Raw genomic sequence first — 22,975 nt, forward strand, 5'->3', positions numbered from 1 at the left:
CGTCTTTCTTCCTGTAGTCCTGGGAAGTTTTAATTCCGCAATCTGGGCAAGAGCCGCGTTTCCAAAACTGCTTGGACAGCGAATTCTTTGGCCCTCCTCCGTTTTAGCTTTCACAGTCACAATGAGCATGTGCGTGTGAAAAGTGTGAGTGAATTAAAGTGTTCAATGGAGAAAGGAGGACGTGCCACAGGTACCCCTTTCTCACTATGCAGCACCTTGACCTTCAATCCACCTTCCTCCTACATCTTTCCAACCCTTTGGAGCGGGGGAGCTCTCGTGGATCCCCTGGAAGCCAGGGGGTGGCGGTGAGAATAGGGGCAGGGATGGAGACTGGCTCCCGGCAGGAGGAGGGGGCTGGGCTGCGCTGGAAAATAACGCCCTGGAGCCCCAGCGGCGCGGCCCCAGACTCCCTGGAAAGGCCAGCTGTCTAGCAAAGCTGGGCTTGGATTCCCCCCTTCTTTAAAGAGTTCTCAGGAAGTTTGGGGGGAGGGGCGAGCTGCGCTCTCCAGTTCTACGGGCAGCAGAGGGTGAGGAGGGAAGACAGCAGCAGCAGAGGTCTCGCCGCTGTCACGTTCCCGCCCACCGGTGGGCTCGGGGTGCTCCTGCCGGGTCTGCGGGGTGCAGGCGAGGGGCGGCGGGGCGGGCGCGCGGGGCGGCATGGAGCCCCTGGTCCTGCTCAACGCCCTGGCCACCCGGCTGCTGTTCGTGCTGCACTCGCTGGTCGGGGTCTGGCGAGTGACCGCAGTGAAGAAAGAGCCACTGTACTGGTTGCTCGCGTTGCTCAACCTCCTGCTCTTCCTGGAGACTGCGCTCACTCTCAAGTTCAAGCGTGGCAGAGGCTACAAATGGTGAGCGCGCCCTGGGGAAGGGAGAGCGCGCTGGGTCCCCGGGTACCCTGTCCTGCCGCACGCGCGGGCAGCCCAAGAGCCGGTCTTCCCGCAGCCCGCCAATTCTTTACTTTGGTTCGGACCCCGCTTTGTCCTCCCTGGGAGCCTCGAAGATTGGTGAGATGCTTGCGTGGCTCTTGGGCGCTACTGGGGTACCCCGAGGTTTCCGGGTAAGACTGGGAAGGCTGGAGCCGTGGGCGCAAACGCGCGCCACTCACTCCCAGTTTGGGCAACTTGAAAGGAGACAAAAAAGAGGGGAAGCGCTTGTCTGCTTTGCAGAAAGTGCCCCCAGATGGGGGACTCGTGAGGAAAGGAGGGTCTGTGTTCTCTGCTTTCTGAGTTTGGGGTGCGTGGGTGTGCGTAGGTTGCTCTGAGTGCGTGCAGCTTTAGGGAATGCGCTTCGCTGGGCATAAGCAAGCTTTGCAAGAGCTTTTGGGCACCAGATAGCCTCCCACGGCGAGAAGCCCCTTTCAGCTTGTCTGTGGTTTCAGTGGCTTCCCTTCCTCCCAGTCCCAAGCGCTCCACGCACACTGCACTGCATCAGCTTCAGGTTTCTAGGTTGGTGACTTCGGAGCTTGGTGGATGGCCAAACCATCTTGCCAGAGATGGGCTGCGATGCTGGAAGCAGGAGCAGCAGGTAGTAGTTCAGACTTAACCTCAACATGGAAGGGGTTCTGCATAGTGCTTTATTTCAACTCCAAAGACTTGAAAGGCAACAGAAGAATTGAGAAAAAGATCCCCTTGCCATTGACCACAAAGAGTCCTTCTGCCATCCCTCTACACCCAGTACATTTTCATTCCAAACCTACTCATATTAGGCCTTTTCTTAATTTTTTAAAATAGTGAGGCCATGTTTTTGTATTTGTCCTTACTTTTTAAAAGCACACCTCATGCTAGGAGAAAGAAAATATGAACCAATTCAAGAATTACATACACAATGGCATTAAAGTTAAACATATTCAGACAATAAAAAAAATCCATCCCTAGGTTTTTACATATTAAACTAAAAAAGACTGTGTATTCCATGACAGTCCAAGGAAAAGAATGTGTTGTCTCTTAAAATCACGTGAATCTTGCTTAAGCTTTCCCCTTTTGAAAAATTTCTAGAATTATCAATGAAAAAATTATTCAAGTACAATGGTAGTTTAATATAAAGAAGATTGAAATGTTATCTTCCCTCTCGCAAATAAGCAGTTCTTTAAGCACAAGAGATTTGAGTGTGCCTTTTGGAAATCTCAAAGAAAAAATGGTTTTAGCTTCCCAAATAAGTCTTAGGGTTAAAGAAACAAAAGAGGAGGAAAATGTTTGTTCACCCAGCGGGTCATATAAAATTAATTTAGTTTTTACTGAATGGGTTTAATATATTAGGGTAGAAATATCTTCGGTAACAGTAGGATGAAGTCTGACACTGAAAAATATTGCATGTAAAATCGTCCTGTCAGCTATCATCAGAACTTCTAGGAGAAATGTCAACCTCAGAAGAGAGGCCAGCTCAGCAGGAACTGAAATAACCCCCTCCTCCCCAAGAGTAGATCAGAGGCCTTATCTAGTGTTAAGTCAAAATCCCACTCCAGTTGTATGGAAATACTGTAGCCAAGGGAACTTTACCTTCATGTCTGTAAAATCACTGACAACTGATTCATACAGACGTATAACTTACAATCGAGAGAGGAGAAAAGGGTTGGGGCAAAAATACACAGATGGTCAGTCATAAGTCAGGTTAAGAAGAGGATGTAGTGGTGTTTAGAGTATAAGCCTCATAATTGGACAGATAATGGGAGAATAACTGGGCTTTCCTACTTACTTGCTGTGTGACCTGGAGTAAGTTACTTAACCTCTCTGATCCCCAGTTTTCTCATCTGTAAATATTTATCTCATAAGGTTGTTAGAGATTTAAATGACATGACCTATGTTGATGATCAATGAATTAAAAAAAAGACCTATTCTAGATCTAAAATTTTTCTTTATTTCCTTTATTTTCCAATATTCTTTGAATCAACTGGACATATTTTCTGTGTACTAGTCAAGCCACTTTACTTAAAGGACTTGTCAATAAGCCACTAGTTCAGAGCAAAAGAGTAGAAAAAAAATCCCACTTTTATTTCAGAAGAACAGGCCTATGATGTATCATGTAACACTAATTCATGAACATCTTGCTGGCTCAATGTCTAGACTAATATTTGAAAATAAAGAAATTGATAGAATTGGCTTATTATAAAACTTCAGGAAGAAATGAGTCTTTGTAAATTACTAAAAAGAAATGTGATTAGTAATGAGAACAAGAGGAATAAAAAGAAGACATCTCCCCAAAAAAAAAAAAAAATTTTTTTTTTCCCATACTGAAAATAAATACATAAATAGAATAACACTTGAATTGTAGACTAAACTATGTACACACAAAAGGGGAAAATTATAGTTTATTTTCTCTACCATCAGCTCCAGAAATCTCCTTTGGACTACACAGGATAGTTTGAATATTATGATTTTTACGAAAATTTACACCTTTCCCCAAACAGGTCAATTCTACAGAAATCATGGAACAGTAAACAGAAAATGCCAACTAAATTTTCGTGAAATGTAGCAAACATATTACGCTGGTCCAAGGAATGCTTCTTTAGCTATCCTTGGAAAAGAAAAATGGAACCAGAAATGCTGAGCTCAGCTGTCCAGGGACAGGCAACATTACATCAACACTCCTGACTTGCCAGTTGGAGAAGTTTAATTTGTTGGAATCCTATAGGATAGGGAGGTTGAGCCAATAGCACATACTTTGTTAAACTCAATAAATACGTACTAGTGGAATTGTACTCTTTTTTTTTTTAACTGCTATTTATTTATTTCACCTGCATATTCACTTACATTTCAAAAAATGGAAATTAGTATCACTCTGCTTAATTTTTTCTTGTCTTTTTTTTCTTCTCTATTGTCTGGGCAAAAACCCAATCAATCTTAGAATTATTATTTAGGTAAAGTCAAATAAAAGATAATATTTCTGTTGCTTTCCAGCCAATAGTGATAAAATATTCCTCAGGGGATAGAAAATTACCAAGATTGTGACAAGTTTGAAGACCGTTCACTTGAAAGCAAGAGGAATTGGAGAATAAGTAAAAATCTAAGTTGACTTCATGGGCAGAAGTATAGAATTTTAAGCACTTAGTTGTCTTCATCAGAATTTTAAGAATACGAGGGAAATTTAATCGAGTTGGTAGAAGTGCCTCACCTGTTTGGTCACCTTCCTTTGTTCTCTCCCCTTCCCTTTTCCTTTTTTTAAGTTCAGTTAGGAAACCATTTGTTGAATTACCTGCTAAGTAAGCATGACCTTATGCTAGACACTGCATAACCAGACAGAAAAAACAGAAAACAAATACACTTGAAATTTTAAAATAAATGATAGCAGGTTTATTAAGTATTCAAACATGTGATAATAAGAATAATCATGAATATTTAGCATTTACTATGATTCCAAGTGTTTCAAACAGATCATCCCATTTTGCCCTGACAACAGTTGTAATTACTTTCCGTTTTCTCCCAGTTTTAGATGAGGAAACCGAGTCACAGAGCTGTGAAATCATTTACCCGGGATCACTTAGTTGGCAGTTGGGAGTGCAGAGATGTGAAGATTCCAAGTTCATGTTCTTATACACTGTAGTCTTTAACGATTTAGAAGAGAAAGGATGTGATGGAGAGTACTGTGTGGGTGGTGAGGGGTTGGAGGAGGGAGACTTTAGAGTATCTGAGATGTAGCAGGAAATATGGTAAGATCTGCATCAGGAGAGAAGCACAGAGGCCGCCTCAGTAAAGGGCATCCTGAGTGAGTAGGTTAGCATAGGGAACCTTGAGTGGATTTCTCTGGAAGAAGCACGGAGTCTTATCGTTCTTCATTCCGCAAAAAAAACCTTAATGGAAGGTATGTCTAGTATGTGTCAGGCACTGTTCCAGTGCTGAGAAATCAGAGGTGAATGAAACAGGTAAAACCTTGCCCTTAAAGAGCTCATGTTTTAGTCAGTTGTTGCTATGTGTAGCCTGGAGTTAATTCTGACTCATAATAACTCCAAGCCTATAGAACAGAGGGCTCAAAAAATAAAGAAGTAAACACTTAATCAACAAGTGAGCAAATAAATAACCGTAAGCAGGTTAAAAAAAAAAAAAAAAAGGAACAATCAGAGGTATGAAGGCCCAAGTAAAATGTTGTATGGCGTGAGGGAGTACTCAGCAGAAGGTTCGACTGTGGCCTCACTGAGCAGAGGACATTGAGCTGAGACTATAGTGAAGAGAAGGAGCCAGGCTTGGGAAGAGAGTTCCGGAGGGCGGGGGGGTATGGGGGGGGAGAAAAACCAGAGAGGGGACAAGCTGAGTGTGCATTGGGACATTTCTGACATAACGCAGAAGACAGTTAGATATTGACTTTCTTTCATACTCTTCCCAGTCTCTTCTTTTCCCCTGTCCTTTGCCTCTAAGTGAAAAATTCTCCCTAAATTTTATAACTTCACCATATATCATTTTGTACACTGTATTTATGTCAGAAATTGCCTGGGTAGCTCACAACTGGAAACAGGAAAGATGAATTAGGAGTCAAAAGAGATTCTATCCTAAACTGATCTTACATTTAAACCAATTGTAAAGGGAAAAAATCAACAAAATCTGTTTTGATTACTCAACTGCACGTGGAATACTGAATAACAGAAATTAAAAACCTAGACTTTGCAGATACATACCATATGAAGTCTGATCTTGATTAACAAGTTGTGGGCAGTATAGAAGAATTTCTTAACATGATGTAATTCTGTAGTATTTGATAATATGCATCTTCCTCCACTAAAAAAATGTTATAAAAATGCCACAGAGAAAGTTGGGAAATAAGAGCACTCATTCTACTGATCCTTTTGGACCACAGAGAGGATGAGATAGAGGGATTAGAAAGAGACCCTGTACCTTCCAGATAGCCAACGAAATCTCTGGAAATTCTCCTATGAGATAGACTATTTCTCCCCCTGTTCACAATTGCTGTCCAGATTTCCTGAAATATTCCCTTGAATTTTTAGTCATCCCAAGAACATTTTCCACTGTGCATTGAATTTATCAGCCCTTCCTGTTTTATTTATTCATTATCTTCTTGTGTGTTTAAGCGTGTGTGTGTTTTGTATCATGAGCCTTGAGCTCAATGCAAAAAAGTAATTTAAATTTGTATCTTTTTGCAACATTGAGTGATAACATTGAATGTTATCAGCAAATGACTTTGGTTTTAGTGATCCAAGTCACAGCTGAGGAAAGACTGTTATCCTACCTAAATTACTACTGCACTTTACTCCCAAGAAGAAATCATATTTTCTTCTTTTCTTTCACAGTGAACTTGGGACTAAAGTAATAATATGTCTGCATTTAGAATGGGACCTTTAGGAAATTAAACCCTTGAATGGTAACCATGCTTACTCCATGGGTATGTCCAACTGAGATACTTAGAACTGAAAATTAAGGTTACTAATATATTGTAGCTACTTGTACTTGAGTAGGAGAAAAGCAGTGCAAATTAGTGTGGGCAGCTCCCATGAGTTAGTAAAAAAAAAAAAAAAGAGAGCCCTAATTGTGAATATCATGTGTTTCTCCTTCTTCATGGCAGTGATATTATTATGCATACAGCATCAGGACAAATCTGAATAGTTTAACCTTTTTTTTTCCCAGTAATGGAAAATTCACATTTACATCAAAGTTTATGCTTCCAGTGTGTATGTCCCTCAAGACTCTGGAAGTTTCTCTGAAATATTGGTATCAGGAGAGTTAGGCCTTGGGTATATACAGCATTCTGTTAAAGAAAATCGGTATTTATTTTTTCCTTGTATTTTAAATAAAAGTTTTTTATGCAAATACCAAAAAAAAAAAAAAACTCTTTGGACGTGGCATTGAAATAATATTGAGGACATACACATCATTAATATAATGCCACGATGGGCACTGTTTCTGTTCCTTTTCTCTGAGTATAAACCTACCCACAGTTCTTTAAGGAGGGGGTTTATATTTTCCCTTCTCTTTTTCTGACTGACCTCAAATAAGTAGTTAATGTACGACTGACTTAAGGTTTTTACACTTTTTAGAAAAAAATGATGAATCTTTAGAAAAAAAAAGAAGTTCAACCTAACAATGCTGCTGCCAGCCAGCCCTGGTCAAGCCCTGTAGTAGTCCTTTGCTTTCTTATTTCCCTGATTGAGCCTCTGGTCTTATACCCATGTTTTAATTCACCTGGAATAGCCTCCCAATGGCTATGCCATTGCCTCACAGTCTGTTACTAATGGTCATGAGGAGGATGAAGAAGATGATGGTAATGGGGATGGTGACAGTTGCCAATTACTGAGCACTGACAAATGCTCCACGCCTGATTTACATCCACTATCTCACCTCATCTTCAGAGTGAACCTATGAAGTAGTTCCCCTCTTTGTCACCGTTGTATGGTGAAGAAATTGCTGCACAGCACAGCTATATCACTTATTCAAGCTTACATCTCATGATAATATATCACAATAGCAACTCCTAACATCTGTGGAGAACTGACGTTTATTGACGCATGCAGCACCTCATTCAGTCCTCATAATAGCCCTGAACACAGGTACTATTTTTGCTCCTACTTGCGGATGAGGAAGCCAAGGCTTAGAGCATAGAAAAGAATTCCCAGTCCCAGGACTGCCAGTGGCAGGTGAGACCTTGGTAGTTTTATGTCGAGGCCCTGGCTAACTTCAACAGCCTATTTGTGGTACTCTACATTCAATAGCCCAACTGGTTTTGCCAGTGGACAGTACAACCACACGATCTTTAGGGTCAAGGTCTACTTCTAGTGGAGAAAGGGTCGATTTTTTTTTTCCCAAATTGGGTGAATCCTAGGAGACTTGCTAATGGTACACTGAGGTGAGTTTGCTTAGAACAGAACACAGAAAGTTCATACTCTACACACACATGGCTTAGAGATACAGTTGTGCAAGCAGATATCCTTGTCACAGCAAAACAGGAGGTAAAAGAAAGAAGAGAGGGGAAAATTAAATTTGTCTTCATTTTTGGTCCTAAACCAAAGGACCAACCTCCTCTCCAGAGCAGAAATAAATACCACCGTCTTTTTGTAGAATGAAATAAATTAAGGCATTACATAAATAACATCCATAATGCATTTTATCCTCTCAGGAAGCTTTAAAATTTTCACGGTCAACAGCAACTTTAGTTCATTTATTCATTAAACAAGCATTTGCTGTACTAGATGCTGTGGTGATATTCTTGAAGGAATATAAAATACATGCATTTTTATGAGAACAGTACAAGACAACATTCCAAGAATCAAATAATTTTACATAAATTAAGTCCAAGAGTGTAAAAAGGCTACAAAATAAAAGTACAATCAGTAAGTAAGTAAGACTTACTAGGCAAGGAGAATTTCTGAGGTCAGTAATTTCTGTACTGGCCTTTGGAGTACCGAGTAGTTTCACAAGAGTAGAGAAAACAGACATGGGCTTTTCAGGTTGAGGATTATCCTGATGGTATTTAGAGTTTTTGCTGGAACCAACTCCTTTAAGAAGAGGCCATGATATTGTCTCAGAAATATTTTATGAGGAAAAGAGAATATATATCCTAAGCTTAATTATTTTGTCCCTCTAACTGGTACTTTCAATCGCATCACACGCATGTGAAAGCTGGACAATGAGTAAGGAAGACCGAAGAAGAGTTGACGCCTTTGAATTGTGGTGTTGGTGAAGAATATTGAATATACCATGGACTGCCAAAAGAACGAACAAATCTGCCTTGGAAGAAGCACAACCAGAATGCTCCTTAGAGGCAAGGATGGCGAGACTGCCTCTTACATACTTTGGACATGTTGTCAGGAGGGATCAGTTCCTGGAGAAGGACATCATGCTTGGCAGAGTACAGGGTCAGTGGAAAAGAGGAAGACCCTCAACAAGGTGGACTGACACAGTGACTGCAACAATGAGCTCAAGCATAACAACGATTGTAAGGATGGCGCAGGACTGGGCAGTGTTTCATTCTGTTGTGCATAGGGATGCTATGAGTCGGAACCGACTCGACGGCACCTAACAACAACAACTAGTTTAATCACACTAAAGCATACAAGTTTGAATGTGAACAACTTGAATTTTACTAAAGCTTATGCTTGCTTTCGATATACTTCTGGAAAATTTTAGATTAAGTCACGTGTATAGTGTACTGCCATCAGTTTCTACTGTAATTTCAGAATGTGACCTTATTAAAAAAAAAAAAGCAACAATTAGCAATGAAAAGTATAGCTAAGAACCCTTATATTCACTGTAAGAAATACTTTTCTTACAAAACTAAATGTGAGCATTCGAGGGCTTTGTCAAATACAAAGAACATTCCATTGCATTAGGTGATCCCAACCCATTTAAAATCCTTCCTTGTCTCTTCCGTACTTGTTATTTGTCTGCTCTCCTATAAGATCACTGAGAGAACAGTTCTGCCATCTCATCTTGGTACATATTAAAACATGCACACTCTACATTCAATTTTCTTTTGGGAATTCTCATGGGTTTTGGCCATTTAATTGTGGACTCCCTCCCTCCCCAGTGGGTGGGCAGGCAAAGGGATCTGGGAGTGGGAGGTGATAATGAGGGAGATGCTGGTCAAGAAGACAAACTGGCTGTGGCTGGGGTCAGACTAGGGACTTCCCAGGCATTCAGATGCTGTGTGCTCTGTGGGAGTATTGGGTGCATTTTGAGGGGTTCCAGAAGGGTAGACCAGAAACCCTGGTGGCTGAGAGATTGAGAGCTATGGCTGGTAACCAAAAGGTTGGCAGTTGGAATCCACCAGGCACTCCTCGGAAACATTATGGGGCAGTTCTACTCTGTCCTATAGGGTCGCTATAAGTCGGGATCGACTCGATGGCAACGGGTAGGTAGAGTAGAAGGGTAGACCAAATATTGACTTGGTCATATTGGCCACTATCTCCTCCCTCCCTTCACCCCAGTACTAATAGAAAGCTCTTGCTAAGTAGCCTAGATGGAGATGTCTCATGTTAAGGTACACTTAGAGAAATTAGTCTTAAAAGAAGGACAGATAACCCTTCCATTGAAAAGGTATCTTGACCTAGTTTCTTGATTTCCATGAGAAATAAGCCCATTATTACAAAGTACTCCAGATATTTTATTGAGGACACTCAGACAATTTAACATGAGATTTTGAAACTTGGCCCTTAAACCCCACTCTATCTTTGTAGAATAAAACACACTGAGAACAAAATATAAGTAAAATCTGGATTCCCATTGAAGTGAACATTTGAACATTATTTTTGCTTCATTTAAATACTACCCATTTTAAGATTTATGGGAGTGATTAAAAGAATAGACTCCTCATTGTCAAATAAGTATATATATGCAGAGAGAAAAAGCTAGATGGCTAAACAGGGTAGTGGGTGATATCATGGTTAATGTTTCTTGTATTTGCTTATTTATATTGTTATATGTTTCTAAAATGAATTCATATTACTTTTTCAATAAGAAAACAATATAACTGTCATTTTAGAATGAGGAAAATGGAATTTTAATTCTAGGCTAATGGTGAGTTGAAGTAAATAAAATCTATTGCAGGGCTAAATTGCTAAGTGTCATAACATCCTCATTTTATGAAAAACATTATAATTTGCTGAAATGATAACTTTGTATCATAAACCATATTTTGTTTTTTTGGATGAAACAAACCAAAAAAAAAAAAAAAAAGGGAGGTATAGCTTCTGAAGAGCTCAGAGCAGTATCTAGCATGGAGTAAGGCTTATAGATTAATAAACAAATAAAATTATATAAACAAATTCGGTGCTAAATCCTTTGAGGATTGTACTCCTATTTGCATACTATGAAAAGAATTGGTAGGTTGGATAAGGGCAGTGTAATTAAAAAAATTAAAAAAGCTTCTGTGGAGAGAAAGAACACCTTCGAGCAGGTTTTAATTTATGAAAAAAATTGCTGAGCAAAGTAATTTGGCATTGATGTATTAACGTTGGGCAACTTTTGTGTTCTGACGGAATACCAGTAATTGGGATTGGAATAAACATGAGATTCTACATATGGGAGCCCTGGTGGTGCAGTGGTTAAGCGTTTGGCTGCTAGCCAAAAGATCAGCAGTTGGAATCTACCAGCTGCTCCTTGGAAACCCTATAGGTCAGTTCTGCTCTGTCTGACAGGGTCGCTATGAGTCGGAATCGACTTGACAGCAGCAGGTTTGGTTTTTTAAAGGCAGAGAGCTCATCAGTAATAAAACCCATTGCTATAGAGTTGATTCCGACTCATAGCTACCCTACAGGACTGAGTAGAACTGCCCCGTAGGGCTTCCAAGGAGTTCCTGGTGGATTTGAATGCCAACCTTTTGATTAGCAGCCGTAGCTCTTAACCACTACTCCACCAGGGTTTCCTCATCAGTAATAGGGCATTATCAATTTTATAAAAATTTCCCACTTGGACATGTCTTATTGATTTAATCATATGTTTATCAGTTTTTATAGTATGTTTCTTTTTTATAAAAAGTATCCAGAAACCTCAGATAAATCATACCTAAGTCTCCCAGACCCTTCTGTGGTATCAGTCTCCATACAAAGTGTTTGATATCTACTTACTCTTTATGCCATCAAGACTGCAAAACAATTATTATTTGGTAGCTCCTGAGAAAGAACATGCAATTTGATTAATTGCAAAGAAAAGGGAGGAACTAGGCCTGGTTTATTAATTTTTAGAATTCACACTCTTGTTGGTTCCAAAAGGGAATTTTACTGATCATGCATAATCAAGAATACTGCAAACCCTCAAAATTATAAGTAATGGCTAAGGTGTTACATTGAAATATTAAATCTTTCACAGTAGCAGAACAATATTAAATTCATACAAGAACAGAATAATTGTTTCTTTTGGTAAAGCTTCTAAGAAGAATCCATTTATGATGATACTTTAAGAAGATGTTTCTAGTCAAACCAGCAACAGATAGTAAATAAAGTAGAAAGTGTAAATCAGGGTCTTATTTAATCACTAAATATTTGTGGGGAGCCCACTGTATGTGCCAGGCACCATGGAAGGAACTGAGGGTACTCTGATGAGCAGACAGATACTGTTATGATTGCATTACTTAGAGTTGTTGGGAGACAACAATTTAAAAATGGCTGCATAAAAATACAAAAAAAAAAAAAATTGGTTGACATTGAGTCGATTCGGATTCATAGCGACCCTGTAGGACAGAGTGGAACTGCCCCATAGGGTTTCCAAGGTTGTAATCTTTAAGGGAGCAGACTGCCACATCTTTCCTCCAGAGGGGCTGATGGGTTTGAACAGCTGACCTTTCAGTTAGCAGCCAAGTGCTTAACCACTGTGCCACCACACACACACACACACACTGGAAACCCTGGTGTCATAGTGGTTAAGAGCTATGGCTGCTAACCAAAAGGTCGGCAGTTTGAATCCACCAGGCGCTCCTTGGAAACCCTATTGGGCAGTTCTACTCTGTCCTATAGGGTCGCTATGAGTTGGAATCGAGTCGACGGCACTGGGTTTGGTTTTTTTTTTTTTTTTTTAATGTGTGTATAAAAAAAAAAGAAAAAGAAAACATTGCCGTGGAGTCCATTCCGACTCATAGCGACCCTATAGGACAAAGTAGAGCTGTCGCATAGAGTTTCCCAAGAGCGCCTGGCGGATTCCAACTGCCGACCCTTTGGTTAGCAGCCGCAGCACTTAACCACTACACCACCAGGGTTTACAATACACACATACGTATTTATAAAATTTGAGGAGTAGACGGAAAAAGTGCTAGAGGACAGTGAGGAGCTAATTTCGACTGGAGGACTGAGACGGTTCTTCTGGAGGAATTCTACACGGCTGACAAGAACTATAACATGATAATCAGGGGAGAATTGAGACTCGTCGTTGAGTCAGTTCCGACCAAGCGGCCCCACAGAATAGAGTTGAACTGCCCCATAGGTTTTGGAAGGAGCGTCTGGTAGATTGGAACAGCTGACCTTTTTGGTTAGGAGCCGCAGGTATTTTTAGGGAGAAGGAATACCTGTCTAAAGAAGTTCCGAGTAAGAAATACACTTAGATTTTTTCCAGAACTGAAAGAATGATATTCTCATAGGAGCACAGTGAGGAAGGATATCAGGTGATGAGTCCACCAGTGGCCAGGGTCCTGGTTGTACAGTCCTGTAGGCCATAATGGGCAAATGGCCCATGCAAACTGCCATTGTATGACAGTAATTGTCTTAGCATCTAAGGCGGAGTTAGAAACGATGTCTTCAGCAGTATGAACAACTTCCCTTGATTTAAGATCCCTGAGTCTCGCAAACGGTTAACCGGAAGACAAAATGTTGACTGTTTGAACTACCCAGAGGCACCTTGGAAGACAGGCCTGGCAATCTGCTTCCAAAAGGTCAAGGCCTTGAAAACCAAATGGAACACCCTTCTGCTCTGCACACACGGGGTTGCCATCTGTTGGAATTTACTCACCGATAACCAACAAAAATAACAACAGATTTCATTTCGAGAATCATGGTTTAAAACATGATCGATTATAAGTAGCTTGAAGAAACAGTCCTTTAACCCTTTAATAGGCTATGGCACATATACGTCCCAGTTATATTTTCTGCCCCTAGACGTGTATTGGCATGCATTTGAGGCATGTTAGTATGCTCTGGCGTCATTGTGGATACTGGAGCAACTGCCTAAAAAACCAGGAAGTTAGCCTGTGGTACATTTGAGTGTTGAGAGCCATTCGTATGAGGGGATGCTTTCCCCAGGAGTGATTGAGTGAAGCTTTTGTGTCTTTTGGCTTCTGTACAGGGAGATAATGCTTGCAAGCATATTTACTATTTCCTTTGTGGTATTGGGAAGGTATGTATGTTTACTGGCATTCAGAAATATTCAAGTAAATGAGTTATTTGAGGGGTAAAAACAGTTTGAGATGCATTTCCTGGACCATGGGGCCGATACGTACCACCTGTGAGATGTGCTTCATGGAACATGGGCCCGCTTGCCTCAGTTGCCTCCCTGATGGCATCATTTATAAAGTGCTTGCCTCCCTGAAAACAGTTTGTGATGCATTTCCTAGGCCATGGGACTGATGTGTACCATGTTTGTGAGGTACTTCATGGAACATGGATCAATATGGCCTGCTTGCAATTGGCACCCCATTTTTTTCAAATAATGAAAGACTACCAACAAAAAAATGATTCAACATCCATTCCATTAGTGAAAACACATGGCATCACCCAAAAATTCAAAAAGAAAAAGATTCTTTTAAAGGGTTAAACTGGTATCCACTGGGTCCTCTTTAAATTTGGGTACTAAGTGTGATACGTGGCCACGAGGAAATTAGCAGAGCTGAGCCTAGGCAAGGCAGCAGCTAACATTTATTGAGCATCTACAATGTCAGGAGCATACACACATTGTCTTGCTAAATCCTCACAACCACTGTATTAAGAAATTATTAACCCCATTTTACAGATAAAGTCAATGAGTCTCAGGGAAGGTACTGAATTTCCGAAGGTGGATGAATGGAGGAGACAGAATTCAAATTTGGATTTGCCTGTCTCCTAAGTTTGTACAAGTTTTACTGGATCCTGCTGCAGTGTAAGAACTTCTCAAAGATGCAACTCAAGCATCACAACTTAAGCAGCCGAGCACTTAACCACTATACCAGCAGGGCTCCTTATACTTGCTATTAAACTTTCTGAAATAAGAATAAATAGTCCTTGTAAATGCCAGTAGTCACCGTTAGCTCATTTGTTCATTCCTCCCTTTATTCATATATTCAGGCATCCAAGCATTTGTTTAATAAACATTAATTGAAGACTTAGTAAGACTCTGTGATTGGAGAGAAGAAAAGATGAAGGAAGAGGGAAGAGGTATACTGATATATAAGACCAAGTTCTGCTTTCAGATATACCAAGCATTCGGTTGCTAACCAAAAGGTCAGCACTTCAAATCCACCAGCTGCTCCACGGGAGAAAGATTATAGCTTTGTAAACTCTATGGGACAGTTCTACTCTGTCCTTTAGGGTTGCTATGAGTTGGAATGGACTCAGTGGCAGTGGGTTTGGTTTATAAAACAGTGGAGAATGTGTTGGGTCACAAGAGAAATGCACGTTAATTCCTGTTATGCCCCTGAAATCCGGGTAGGATATTGATGGGTAGAGATGTAAGGAAAGACCGTTTCAAAACAGGCAGTCATATTTGGGAGACATCTGCTCTAAGGCCATTTCAAAATCCTTCTCGGAATTAACCAAGCCAGGAGTGCAAAGAGTATATTGTTCTTAACAGGTATCCATGGTTAAGAAAAGAAAACGTATGCTATGTATTTCTGAAATTTATTCCTCACATCCAATAATAAAATATATCTATACACATTTTGGAAACCCTGGTGGCGTAGTGGTTAAGTGCTACGGCTGCAAACCAAAGGGCCGGCAGTTAGAATCTGCCAGGCACTCCTTGGAAACTCTATGGGGCAGTTCTACTCTGTCCTATAAGGTCGCTATGAGTCGCAGTTGACTCGACGGCGCTGGGTTTGGTGTTTTTTTTTTTTTTATATATATACATTTTAATACTTCCCCAGATGATGGAAACTCGTATTATCTCCACCAGCTTTTTAAAATTTCAATTGCAGAGCTACCTCAGCCTATTACTGCAGACAGGAAGCGGTAAAGGAAACCCATGATTCTAATTTGTGGTTTATCACTTTGCGATACTACGGCTTCATCTGTGACACTATTTGACAGTTTCCTGAATTCCAGTAAATCTTCTTAGGCACAGGGTTAAGGGTGTAGTAAATAATGGGGAGAAAAGTTGTGGGCTGAGTTGAATATGATTAATTCTTGGGCCCTCAATGTGCTTCCTTCTGCCTACCTCCTTTCTTACTATGTCAAGTTAGTCTAAGAGAGATTGAAATGAGGAGTATTTTTCTAGAACATTTTGCTTGTCTTTGTTCTGTTTTAAATACTCAGCACATTTGGGGACTAATGTGTTGCTCAACGACTAAAATATAGGATGCATTAAGGGACGTAGAAGGGAAAGTAGAGATCAGACCAGATAACTGAGGCTTTGAATAGTAGGTTATGGAGTTTGAATGTCCTATAGCAAACAACAGAGGAAATCTTGAATCTTGAGCTTTTTGACATAAGCAGATTCCTAAACATATTCCAAAACATGACAGTATTTTCTTTTCCAATTATAGAAATAGATCCATGCATAGGCAATGTTTTAAGTATTTTCGTTTGTTTTCTTTTAAACATCTTTTTAATAGCTAATTATGTCTTCACTCCATGGTTTTTATTTTAAATATCTTTTTAATAGCTATTTACGTCTTCAGTCTATAGTTTCCCTGGATTATTTTTGTAACAGAATTTTCAGGGGGAAAGTTTAGCTGATTAACCCCAAGAGAATCAACAAAATGGCTGTCCAGGCAATATTTGACATATCCAAACAAACATTTAATGTATTTCGACTGTCCCTTGTACTAGAGTTCACTTCCTTTCCCAACTTCACAGAGGAAATATTCTCTCCTGATGTTTCCTTTGATATGTAAGGGTAAAGAATTAATTGTTTCTTTTCTTTTCAAGAGCATGTTCAACATGGACTTTTGTTATCTCTCTTCAGCCTGGCAATCTTCCAAGTCAGATTTTAATAATATCGTGACCCATAACCCTTTGTTTCAAAATTGGTTTTTGCACAAACTCAAAGGTGGGGAAGTGTCTATATTAAATATTGATTTTTTTTTTTAAAGATCTTCTTTGTCTTCCTTCTTCCCTTTCTCTACCCAGAAATTGAAAGAAGATATTAGTGAAAGGGTTAATATGCTTTAAAAATACCATTCTAAATTTTCTCTTTTCATTTTGGATTGTTCACTTTTCTTTCCTGGATTATAATAATATGGTTTGGGTAACATTTCATCTCAAATAGTTCCATTTATTGAGCAATTATCATTTTTCTTTTTTTTTTTAGGTCATTTTAAAACATCAGATATGTGTACTAAAAGCATATTAATAAAATTATATTGACTTACAATTTACTTTGAGATGTTCTGGAAAGCAAGAATACAATATAAAATGAAATGCCATTTGAAGAATATATTTAGAAAGCATGTTATTATCTTTATTTCAAAAATGTAAGGCCACATTTTCATTGCACAATGCCCCCATAATAAATAATAGCTACATATTATTAAATGCCCAGCTCTGTGAGGCATTGCTTTACAAAAAGTATCTTAAAACACCCCTATGAGATAAATGTGACTGTCCCCATTTGGGGGATTAGAAAACGAACTAAGAGGTCAATGGCAAAGCTAGCATTTGAACCTGAATATGTGTGACTTCAAAAGCCTTCTCTGCACTGCCCTCTGAATTTTAAGCCACAAATTATGAATATAGAAAGCTTTTTAACAAATACCAAACCCTTCAGCTGTTGTTTGTTTTTACTTTTATAGGTTTAGCAGAAATACACACTGTTAGTGTGCTATTTCTATTCATTATTATCTGATTTTTGTGCTCTAACAGGATGTTATTATTTGAGCACACAGCATTCCAGGTTATTCCTGAAAAATTAGCCAATTTTCCTGAAACTTCAACATTGAAAAAAATCCAAGAAGATTTACTATGGCTGTATTTGCTTTTTAGTAACACATATTAAATACAAAATATCCAGTTTTGTGCCTGAAACTAATTGGCAGTGTCCCATTAAACCATATTAAAATTAACATCTATTAATTGGATTAGAAATTCAGTGAGAATGACAGCTGCTAGTGCCTTTTACAGTTACTTTGTTTCTCTATGATCCATATGGCAGAAATCACATACTGCTTCCCCCCCCGCCCCTCCACTGAAATAAACACTTAAGATAAAAAGTTTTGACTCAGTGTGGTCAGGCTATGTGCATTTGTTTGTCTTTTTTTAAAGCTGAACTATCTTTTTCCCCTCCTTTCACAGGTTTTCACCAGCTATATTTTTATATCTGATTAGCATCGTTCCATCATTATGGCTTCTTGAAATGCATCATGAGACCCAGGTACTTCTTTTGGAAAGTAGGAAACTCCTTTCACACTATGAGCAGATTGGTGTCAGAAATGCACTTTTCTAAGGGACTGGGGTTATCAAGAATTGAATACATTATAAAAGAAGCCACCATCAAAAGGAAGTGAATCCATAAGTTGTCAAAAACAAAAAAAAGTATTGCCTTTGTTTAAGACTTAAGATTGTGTGTCTAATTCACACCTTGTGTTAGAGATCATGTTCCTAAGGCCTCCCTCATACGCTAGCGCTTATAAAGGGGTGTAAAAATTTGGTTTCAACCCCTGCAGCTTCGTTGAATTTCTATGTTGTGCTAAGAATGGGAAGAGCTTAGTAATCTGGCATTTTGTAAAATGGCATTTTTATCAACAACAACAACCAAAAAAAAACCAAACCCATCATCCATACTCTTATGTAATTAAAATCAAATGTGACAGGGCTTTTTTTAAAGAGTCTGTCTTAAAATACAGGCAATGCAGATTATAGGAGGCTCACTTTGTGGTGGGAGAGGTTCTAGGAGCCATTTTAGTGAACAGGAATTCTCTAGAGCCCTGAAACTAAGGTTCAAGGATACAAACCATTGGACTCACCATTGGGGAAGATGGGCTGTATGTATTAAGGCCACATTGACCTAAGAAACAAACTGTGGCTTCCAATAAGAGTCCTAAATTGAAGAGTATTGCACGTATTGATTTTCAAGTGTGCTACTTCTTTACAGGGGCAACTCTAGGTAGCAGACTGGGTGGGAGTCGACCAGTCATTTTTATTAATTCTCCTGTACAAGGGGGAGGCCAATTAGTAAAAAGTCCATCAGGCTTGGGCCTGGACTTCACATCCTCACAGTTCAGGTTACAGGACTATGTTACAGAAGAACTATAATTGTGATAATATTTTTGGTACTTCACTGATAAAAGGCTTTAGCCAAAATCTGTGAGAATCTGCCCATATCCTGATTTCTTTGCCACAATTGGTCATTTTCTAGCAAGGTTAAGTCTCCTATACATATTTCAGATATTCAAAACCTTACTTTGAAAATGCTTGCTCCAAATTCTAGGCACACAGAGAGGAATTTAGCTTTGTGGACTATTTTTGAAGAATTTCACAAGCACGTACCAAAAATGTTGGCATGAAGAAAACATTTATCTTCCTTGAATCTCCTGTTTATAAAATATTAAAGTCACAGGCTACCTCTAAGTCTGTAGCAAACGAATTTTTGGAACTGTAGATGGGTTAGTTCAAGTTATCATGGCTTTTTAACACTGCCCCACAAAGAGTAAAGGGACTGTTTCAATTTTCTTACTACTTACTACTTTCAGAGGTATAGAAATAAGGTCTGGTGATTAGAATCAATTTTTTTTCCTTCACATCCAATTCTGTGGCATGGCTATCATCCCGCAATAACAAGTCATTTTCCCAAATGCTTCTATAATATAAATGTGTTCCATAGTTAATTGATATATAGGTCAAATCCCATTACAACAAATAGCATGCAACCAAAAGCTCTCTTTTTAATAAAAAAAGAGCTTTGAGCCCCAGGCAGTACCTCTCTAATTTTCATACTACAAAAGAAATTGGCCCTTTAGTAGTAATGGATTTGACTCATATTGACACTGAGAATTAAAACGAATGCCCAGAGATGGATTTGGGCAGAGTGAGCAGAGATGATAATAGAAAAAAATGAGAGAAAGAAATACAAAATGATATTGGAATTGCATTTAAAAATCTTAAAAATGGTAGATAAAGGGACGATATGCAGAAAAGTGATTATTATTACCACTAAAATCCTCACAGTCCATTCATTCAGGAAATTTTAGTGGTAATAATAATCACTTTTCTGCGTATTGTCTCTTATATTTTTCATTTATGGTCACAACAACCTCATGAGTTAGGCACGGCATATACATTTCTGTTTCATAGAGGAGGACCCTGAGGCTCAGAAAGGTTAAGTAATTTTCCCAAGGCCACACAGCTAATCAACAGCAATGCTGGGGCTTAGAACCTAGGTCTTGACCCCTAGTCCATTAAACCACACTGCCTCTCTCAGTTATGCGTTCTGTGTTTTAAAGGAGTTTGTATAAAAGTGGCCTGAATTTTTCATGATAGGAACAAGTAATTTAATTTCCTTTCACATTTTCCATTTACTGCACATCCTAAATGTTCTAACCTATTACTTGGCATTAGGAAAACATCCTGATCTATTTCAAGAAGGTATTTCTCCTAGATGATCAAATCTGTACCTTCATTCTTGAATCTGGCCAGGTCTACATGCATGGAAACAAAATAGTTATGACAATGATTATGGCCATAACTGTTATTCAGATCTATTTATGAGGTAGCACAATTAAAGAAAGAGAAACGATCTGGTCTTGGTGTCACAGTTGGGTTTGACCCAAAGGAATATTTTTGAAGCAAATAAGAGTTTGATGACATAGCCCATGAAAAAGTAGCATGTTTCTGTCCAGATCATCTACATGTACCTACCTATAGAGTCCTGGAGGTGAATAATACTACCATAAAAACAATACCAGTCAGGTTAGGCTGTAGGAGGCAAACCCGTCATTCACTTTGTTACTTCTTCAAGTAGCAGTCTTTGTGTAGCTGCCACTTAAGAGTCTCATCACTTTATAACAAGTAGAATAAAAAGAATGGAGAGGGATTCAGATACATGTTGATCCCATAGACTGGCAGTAGACGGCAACCAACCAAACCTAGACTACAAAACTATTTGCTTCCAAGTTATTTCATGCTACAGCACAGAATGACATTTTAAAACATAACAATGCATTAGACATTTTTACTGATAAAGATGTCAAGAATGTATCCAAGTCACAACTTTAAATACGCAATCTGCTTTCATGCCTGCAAATGAAGTGGCCAAAGTCTGTTTACTACTGACCATTACAGTTCTTGGAGCCACAAAATTACTCTGCAATGAGGATTTGCTGCTTGGTGCAAAGATTTAATTTTTTTATCTTCATTATCTTTTTTTGGAGCCTTAGCTGCACCACCCACTCCAAAAAAAAAAAAAAAAAAAGCACAAAAGGCTGTATTTTTCCTCTTAGAGATATGGTCCTTGACCATTTTTCTTAATTATCGTTGTCATTTCACCCATAACACCAGTTGTTTTGATAGAGGGCAGGAAAAAATAGCTTCTTGACAGAATTTCTTTTCTACTTCTTCAAGTAGCTCATAAAATGATTGATGAAGTATCCAGAATAATTAAGAAAAATAAACTTCTCACAGCTGTAACATTTAAAAAAAAAATTTCTCTCTAAATTCAAATGTGTGATTGTGGATATGTGTGTGTATGTGTTTCAAAAGTATACTAGCACTGCAGATGTTTATAAAAATCTTCAACCTCACATATATGTGTATTTAAAACCAGTTTGTAAAATATGCATTGGCTACAGTTACATTTTCCAGTGCCAGCCCTTTCCTCTCGTATACTTCCTCCTTCTCTGTCTCTAGCTTAGATCCCCAGCATCTGGCTGCATAAAAACCAGACACAGTTCACAAGCAGAAATTCACACGCAAACTGAAGGAATAAGAAGGGAAAGAAAACATCTGTTTCTATTGTCAAATTTTCTATCAATCTAAATTGGCTTCCGAACTGTTACTAATATGTATATTTTGGTGGGTGAACATATTTTTCTGGCTTTTATGGTGCTATCAGGAAAGATTGGAAGTCATTGGCTTATTTACTTAAGCAAAATGCTGTTTTACAAAAAGAGGCTTCTGGCCAAGAAACAAAGTTTTAGAATGACTGCTTTGACTAGGATTATGCATGTTTTGCTGTGGTTGGTTTATTTTACAGTTGTTTCAGGGTTCAAGAAAGGAACCCCAAATTATCGATCCATAAATTTTACAGCTCTCCACAGTGACTCAAAGCACCTCTGTCCTCATAGACCTATGCACAAATATGACATGCCTAGTTCATTCTCTTCCTATATTAATTAAAGAGTGGTTTTCTATCTGAAGCTTACAATTGGATTTTGGAAGGGTTTATAATACTGTATGAAACTCCATATTCATTTATAATCTCATGGATAATTTGAAGCCATTTAAACTCTACCTTATTGTGGAATTATTTTGTTTTTGCATATTGCCCCCCCCCCTTTTTTTTTTTTTCAATTCTTAGTATTGCAGTAGCCAGTCTGAAGGAATGTCACAGAATACCAGTGGCAGAGACGACTTCAATCAATCTCTGATGTCAAGTGAACAAACCAATGGAGCAGATGATCTCATTGAGACGGTAAGAGCTTTTCTCACCCTGGATCTAGCAAGTAGGGAACCTATTCTTTCCTAAAAAATCTGCCAGTTGTTTAATTTAGTGCAGAAATTCATAAAATAATTGTATTTTTATATCATTAAACATATTTAACATGCATGTTAAATATATTACTTATTATGCATGTACCATGGAATCCCTCAGTGGTGCAAGTGGTTAACGTGCTCAACTGCTAATGAAAAGGTTAGCCGTTCAAGTCTACCCAAAGGTGCTCAGAAGACAGGCTTGGCAATCTAAAAAATCAGCTATTGAAAGCCCTGTGGAGCACATTTCTACTCTGACACACATGGGGCATGGGATCACCATGAGTTGGAGTCGATGCAAAAGCAATTTTTTTATTATCCTATATATAATATATAATCATGTAATTATATTAATAGACATATTTAACCTGCAGCATTAAGAAACCTACAACACATATGTCAGACAATATATGCACAAAGAGACACATATATCTGTGAAGGAATGATATAATTAAAAGGCTGGAATCTATCCTATATTTTTTTAAGTGTCTATTTAGGTATATTAATAAAACTCATAGTTTTATAGGGTCGCTATGAGTCGACGGCAGTGGGCTTTTGGGTTTATATTAACAAAATAGGGAAGAATTCCAGTCATAATAGAATCATTTCCTTGTTCTGCACATACCTGATACTTAGCAAACTAAACCCACTACCGTCGAGTCAATTCTGACTCATAGCGACCCTACAGGACAGAGTAGAACTGCCCTGTAGAGTTTCCAAGGAGTGCCTGGAGGATTTGAACTG

General features: G+C 38.8%; 1 protein-coding gene across 1 annotated transcript in view; it reads left to right on the forward strand.

The window, feature by feature from the left end:
* The first annotated feature begins 217 nt into the window (after positions 1-217).
* TMEM26 (transmembrane protein 26) overlaps positions 218-22,975 on the forward strand; it is a 69,002-nt gene continuing 46,244 nt past the window's right edge. Inside the window, exons 1-3 of the mRNA XM_049855607.1 lie at positions 218-848; positions 17,840-17,918; positions 22,059-22,172. Coding sequence (XP_049711564.1) covers positions 658-848; positions 17,840-17,918; positions 22,059-22,172 — 384 coding nt within the window. The 5' untranslated portion in view covers positions 218-657. The remainder of the gene's footprint in view (positions 849-17,839; positions 17,919-22,058; positions 22,173-22,975) is intronic.

This window comes from Elephas maximus, chromosome 16 (genome assembly GCF_024166365.1).
Source record: "Elephas maximus indicus isolate mEleMax1 chromosome 16, mEleMax1 primary haplotype, whole genome shotgun sequence".
In the NCBI taxonomy this organism is placed as follows: domain Eukaryota; kingdom Metazoa; phylum Chordata; class Mammalia; order Proboscidea; family Elephantidae; genus Elephas; species Elephas maximus.